Source organism: Equus caballus, chromosome 5, assembly GCF_041296265.1.
Source record: "Equus caballus isolate H_3958 breed thoroughbred chromosome 5, TB-T2T, whole genome shotgun sequence".
NCBI classification, from domain to species: Eukaryota; Metazoa; Chordata; class Mammalia; order Perissodactyla; family Equidae; genus Equus; species Equus caballus.
In genome coordinates this window covers 45386172-45392330 of record NC_091688.1, presented here as the reverse complement: position 1 = coordinate 45392330, position 6159 = coordinate 45386172, and the positions used below count along the sequence as shown (strand labels likewise).

Here is a 6159-nt window from a genome sequence, read left to right as displayed (position 1 = left end):
CCATAAGAATGCCCTCCTGCCATCACCCCCATTCTTCTCAATCCTCTCAGGAGGCTCCAGGGTGAATTTGGGAGGAGTGGCTACCAGAGGAGGAGCAGCTGGGACTGAGTCACGGCAGGAAGCTGAGGAGGGCGGGAGCTATCCCAGATAACCATATAAAAAAGAACGAACCGGCCCTCAAGTTCACAACAGCAGTAGCAGCAACTGGAGAAGCAGGCTCCCGGCAACTCAGCCCTTCAAATCCAAATCTGCCTGAAGACCTACCTCCTGAGTGGCCGCTGACCAGTCCTTGCCCCAGCATGGGGACCATGTCCAGAGCAGCCTTGGTCTTGGCCTATTTGGCTGTTGCTTGTATAGCCTCCAAGGGAGGTGAGTGAGGTTGGAGTCAAGGAAGAGGTCCCGGCCAGCATGGGCCTGGGGCCTGGCTCAGCCATCCTAGATGGCTCATCACCAGCAGGGTGATTCTCATTTGGCCTCTTGTTGCTGAACAGGCTCACGGTGGGCCTGGGCGCTGGAGCCTTTAACCAGGGAGGGGGAGCAGGAGCACAGGAGAGGGGTTCCTAGAGATTGCTGCCAAGAAACACAAAATTGGAGTCAAATGGACAATTCCTGAGGGGTGGGTGGATTCACAGAGTGAGGGGCCTCTGCCTGAGGAGGATGTATATATGGGGCCTCTTAGGCCGGGGGAGGGGGTGTGGGGCCCAGGCTGCTCAATCGAGTTTGCTGACACAGAGAGCCTCGACTGACTCCTTGCCTGTTTGGAGAGGAGTTGAGAGGGTGTCGTCCTTCCACAGGGGACCAGACAAAGCCACCCTCTGTCTAGCATACACATGTTATCTGCTGGGATGCTGAACAAAATGCTACTGAGGGAAACTATTGAGATGTCATAGATGCAGTCTGTATCTCTGTAAGGCCCCATCTTGTCCCTCCTAGGTCCTAGTCTTTGTGACTGCAGATCAGCTACAAGTGATTCCTTTCCCTGTGGCTGTGGGGTGATTTGCCTCAGGAGTCCTAAACCATCCCAGTTCCCCAGGTCCTAAATTGAGACCTAAACTAAGGAGGATCAGGGACTAGCTGAAGGGAAGACACTTAAACTTCTGGGTGGGCTCCTTATCAGAAGGCCCAAAGATGTTTAAGGGCCTGGAGTTGGAGGGAGGGCAGAGGAGGTGGACAGGTAAGACTTCAACCAATTCAAGGTCTGGACTTCCTCCTCTGGAAACGAGAGAAGCGAGAGAAGCGTCTCAGCAGAGTGGCTGTGGGAGGAGACCCCAGAGGCCCTGAGGGGAAGGCACTGACAGGAGATTAGGGCCTTCCTCTCCAGCCCCAAATGTCACATTCCCTTCAGGCCCAGACTCAGGAGACCTGAAGCTTTGAGCCTGGTAGAGGTGAGGCTGTCAGAATATCACAGGCTTTCTCAGAACCCAGTCAGTCATATCTAGGTGTGTCTGAGGGGTGGATTAGGGGACATGGGGCAGGAACAATACAGAGGGCCTTCAAGTGTCTTGGTCATCTTTCCTACACTTGATCTCTACTGCCTCTCCATCCTGTGCTCAGAAGGGGCTCCTCAAAACCACCCCTGACTCACCCTTCCTCACTCCAGGCTTCAAGGCTCCAGGGCAGAGGGAGCTGGGGCCAGAGCAGCTCACCCACCACCTTCAAGAAGGTAAGAGTTTAGGCAAGTGGCATGGGATTGAGGGTCTAGGAGGAACTGTAGACTCTAACCACCTCCCCTCTTGCCTCTAGTTGGCCATGCAGCACCCCCTTCCCCACCCCTGACCCGAGCCCTCCCCATGGATCACCCTGACACCTCTCAGCATGGCGCTCAACTTGAAGGACAGAGTGAAGGTAAGTCCACCACACGCCCTTCTCAGTTACCCTTCCAGGTGCCTGGTCTGGCTTACCCCCGTTCTTCAGATGGGGAGGGGAAGAAGGCCCTGCCTGCTCTCCTTGACCTAGCTAGGAGAAGAGGTGGGCTACTCACATACTCCCCCTTCTGTAGTGCAGCCCCCCCCCCAGGAAGCCATCCCTGTCCAAGAGGAGGAGCTGCCCCCTCCCCAGCTCCCTGTGCAAAAGGAAGGCGAGTGTTCACCCGTTCCCTCGCCTCAGCCTCCAGCCCCCATGATCTTGCTGACATCAGTCTGATCCTTGTTGCCCCTGTCTTGCAGTGGATCCCCCTCTTCCTCAGGAAGCCATCCCCCTCCAAGAAGAGCTGCCCCCTCCCCAGCTCCCTCTGGAACAGAAGGAAGGTAGGTGACTCCCTCTCCTCTCTACCTGCCCCCCCCCCCGACCTTAAGTTACCTCTCTAGGCCTTCGTTTTTTCATCTGTAAAATTGGGGAAATAATACCTATTTTATAAAGTTATGAGATTAAATGGCATGAAAAGAGCATTTACTTTTACTTGCTTCTCTATTGAGCTCTTGTTTATGAATGGGAACTGAGCAGGTCCCCTCTTCTAGAGGTGCCCATCCAAACACGAGTTTTGCTTACGAATCTTCTTCTACCCTAGTAGACCCACCTTTCCCACATCAGAAGGAGATGACCTTCCCACCTAAGCAGGGAGAGGGTGAGTGACAGCTCTGGTCAGTCTTCCCCCCTGCTTTAGTTCTCAGGACCCAGGGGAGGGGAGCAGGGAGCCTGAGCTTTGGGAAGCAGCACAGGGAGCAGGCCTGATTGAGAGGGCAGTCTGTAAGGGGGACACCTTTCATGCCTCAGTTCTCTTTTCCTTTCGGTCAGTCATTCTGAAGGTAAGAGCTGCAAATTCATTTCTTCCTCTTTTCCCATACATCCTCCCAGCCCTTTCTCCTCAACCCCAAGTTCTTTCAGTCTTCCCAGCTCATCTAGCCTTTGTCTATTCCTCCACATGTTCCTCTTTCCCACTCTGTTTTCCCCATTCTAGGAAAACCAGCTCCTTTCATGAGCCGTGGCACCCCAGAGGTGGAGTCTTGGAATGCAGCCCAGCACTGCCGACAGGGCCAATCCCGAGGGGCCTGGGGCCACCGACTGGATGGCTTCCCCCCTGGGCGGCCTTCTCCCAACAATCTGGACCAGATCTGCCTTCCTAATCGTCAGCATGTGGTGTATGGCCCCTGGAACCTGCCACAGTCTGGCTACTCCCACCTTACTCGCCAGGGTGAGACCCTCAATTTGCTGGAGACTGGATATTCTCGCTGCTGCCGCTGCCACAGCTACACGAAACGCTTGGAGTGTGCAAAACTCGTGGTAAGGGTTGGGCTCTTGATTCTGGGGGTATTCTTTAACCCCCAGACAGTATGTATGTGTGTGTTTTAAGGACTAGAGGCCTAGGCCTGCAGGAACCTCAGGTCCCTTTTATTGGCGCTCCCTTGGGCCTCCCCAATGTGCCAGGAGGGCAGAGGACAGCCTCTGCTTCTTTCTGCTGCTTCTTTCTTATCTACCTGCCCTGGTTCCTTTTCTGGAGCTGGGAGGAAGACAGGAATGCGGACAGTGAGCTGCTGGGCTGATCTACCCCTCTTGCTCTAGTGGGAGGATGCAATGACCCAGTTCTGTGAGGCCGAGTTCTCGGTCAAGACCCGAGCCCACCGGTGCTGCAAACGGCAGGGGGAGGCTCGATTCTCCTGCTTCCAAGAGGAAGCGCCCCAGCCACACTACCAGCTCCAGGCCTGCCCCAGCCACCAGCCTGGTATTTCCTCGGGCCCCGAGCTGCCTTTCCCCCCTGGGGTACCCACTCTGGACAATATCAAGAACATCTGCCACCTAAGACGCTTCCACTCTGTGCCAAGAAACCTCCCAGCTACTGACCCCATCCAAAGGCAGCTGCAGGCTCTGACCCGGCTGGAGGGGGAGTTCCAGCGCTGCTGCCGGCAGGGGAATAACCACACCTGTACATGGAAGGCCGTAAGTGGGCATCCCAGCCCCCCCAAGAGCCTGTCTGCCTGCCCACCCATCTCCGACCTCTGATCCCACCGGTCCATTCATCCATGTACCTCCCCACTGTGAGCATGGCTACCCATTCGTCTGCTTGTGACTGTCCGTCCATCCATTGTGTTCATCATCTGAGTCTGTTCATCTTGAGCCTTCATCCCGCACTCCTGGCCTCGTCCACCCATGATCCCACATGTGCACCTGTCCACCATCCGTCCGTCCAGCTGTGACCTCACCTGACCCTCTCCGTCTGCCGTTCCAGCTCATCTCCTGTGGGCAGCTCCAAACCTCATTTGTGCTTCCACCCTTCCGCCTTCCCAACCCCATATACCCACAGCTGCCTCCTTGCCCTCTGGTTCTCTTCCCCTCTCTTTCAGCACCTGGGGCTGGGAGTCCCGCATCTCATAGTATGGGCAATAAGGGAAGCAGAGGGTCAGGAGAAAAGGAGCCAAGTGTCCAGGCCTCTGACTTCCCTCTCTCTGGCCCACAGTGGGAGGATACCCTTGATAGATACTGTGATCGGGAACAGGCTGTAAAGACCCATCACCACTCGTGTTGCCAACACCCTCCTAGCCCTGCCCGCGATGAGTGCTTTGCCAGTCGGGCTCCCTACCCCAACTATGACCGGGACATCTTGACCCTTGACCTCAGCCGAGTCACCCCCAACCTCATGGGCCATCTCTGTGGAAATACAAGAGTTCTCACCAAGCAGTGAGTCTTGCCCAGTTCTTCCCCAACTCTCTTCCTTTCCCAAAAACCTTCCTTCTGGGGCACTCTTGGGAAGAGAAAAATCATGGTCTCTAAGTACCATTTTGATACCTGGGGATATCCAAGGAGCCTGACCCCTGCTCTTTTTCACCAACATAGTAAACAGATTCCTGGGCTGATCCGGAAGATGACTGCCCGCTGCTGTGAACTGCCGTTTCCAGAGCAGGCATGCTGTGCCGAGGAGGAGGTGAGGGATAGGGGGTCATGTTCTCCAAAGGAATGCAGGGGAAGGGGGAGGGGGGGGCTGAAACTACAGGCTACCCCTTCTCTTTAGTACCTCAAACCAGCCCAGAGAAATAATGAGGACTAGTGGAGGAGATCTTTTTTCTTGGTTCCAGAAGTCTTCATTCCTGGCCTGACCTCTCCCCACTTATAAGTTGCTATTATACCTTCTCTGGGCCTCAAGCTTCAGGCATTTCCAGATGTGCACATCTGTCCATCACAATGAATCTAGCTATGCAAGACAGCCTTGCACTCTCTCTGGGCCCCAGGAAGGGATCCATGGAGAGAGCAGTAGAAGCTGAGGGAAGGGGGACTTTGGGCACCCAAGTATCCGTGCCTGACTTCTGACAACCCCTTCCCTGTCATTTCTGCTTCACTCTTCTTCATTAGAAATCAGCCTTCATAGACGAACTGTGTGGTTCCCGACGTAGCTTCTGGACAGACTCTGCCTTCTGCTGTGACCTGAATTCTGGAGATGAACAGACCAACTGCTTTAATACTAATTATCTGAGGAATGTGGCCCTAGTGGCTGGAGACACTAGGGATGCCAAGGGCCAGGGGGAGCAGGGCCCAACTCAGGGAACAAATATCAGCCCCACCCCTGGACCCAAAGAAGAATGAGTCACCCCAGAGCCTTGGAGGATCAGACTAGGGGAACCCCACCCGACCTCACCCTCCCTGAACACTCATTACAGTAAACACCTCTTGGATTTGGCGTCCTTGTTGTCTGTAACGTCTCACCCTTCTAAGCCTGCTTGAATTTTCTTTAGTGACTGGGCCCTGAGGCCTACTGCCCTGCCCCCACTGACTGAGCAGAAGTCCTATCACACAGGCTGTGATGGGACCATAACTAAACTGCTTAACTTCACAATTTGTCATCTTGAGTTTATTCACATACTTAAAAAGGAGCGTCACCTTGTTAGCTAGCTATTGGGATTCAGAGGTGAAAAAGATATGGTTCATGTCTTTAGTGAGCCCCAAAAGTGCCACAGCCCAGCCTGACATTTTTTAATCTTCACTTTTGATCCTTGGATCAAAAGTTGTGCATTGATTCATTCAGTATCCATTTATTGAACTCCTATGGATGTGCGCTGTGCTAGACTGGAGGCTACACATCTGGAAAACACAGTCCCTTCCGTCAAGTTGCTTACACTCCAGGAACCTAGCAGGTGTGATAAGCTGTGGTACAGGGCTGCCAGAGTGCCAGTATGCTCGCAGCGCGAGATAACCAAGTCCAGAGGTGGGAGTGGGGCCAGGGACAATATGGCC

At 54.4% G+C, this 6159-nt stretch overlaps 1 protein-coding gene across 6 annotated transcripts; it reads left to right on the top strand.

The window, feature by feature from the left end:
* The first annotated feature begins 111 nt into the window (after positions 1-111).
* On the top strand, positions 112-5605 carry ECM1 (extracellular matrix protein 1). Of its 6 annotated transcripts, none has more exons than XM_023641254.2 (10): positions 112-369; positions 1601-1663; positions 1744-1845; positions 2166-2246; positions 2507-2563; positions 2897-3219; positions 3499-3873; positions 4391-4611; positions 4768-4855; positions 5281-5605. In XM_023641254.2, the coding sequence occupies exons 1-10, from the start codon at positions 300-302 to the stop codon at positions 5509-5511; spliced, it is 1611 nt and encodes a 536-aa protein (XP_023497022.1). In that variant the 5' UTR covers positions 112-299; the 3' UTR covers positions 5512-5605. The 6 variants fall into 6 exon arrangements, with proteins under 6 accessions (XP_023497022.1, XP_023497024.1, XP_070124423.1 ...); XM_023641255.2 differs by having other exon boundaries at positions 152-369; positions 2510-2563; XM_023641256.2 differs by lacking the exon at positions 2507-2563 and having other exon boundaries at positions 113-369.
* The last annotated feature ends 554 nt before the right edge of the window (positions 5606-6159 follow it).

What these genes read in the sequence shown, in the direction of transcription:
- ECM1 (XM_023641254.2), top strand. Translation starts at nt 300, where the DNA reads ATGGGGACCATGTCCAGAGCAGCCTTGGTCTTGGCCTATTTGGCTGTT. An exon ending in ACTTGAAGGACAGAGTGAAG is followed by an intron (nt 1,846 to 2,165) that starts GTAAGTCCACCA and finishes CCTGTCTTGCAG; the next exon opens with TGGATCCCCCTCTTCCTCAG. An exon ending in CCCACCTAAGCAGGGAGAGG is followed by an intron (nt 2,564 to 2,896) that starts GTGAGTGACAGC and finishes TCCCCATTCTAG; the next exon opens with GAAAACCAGCTCCTTTCATG.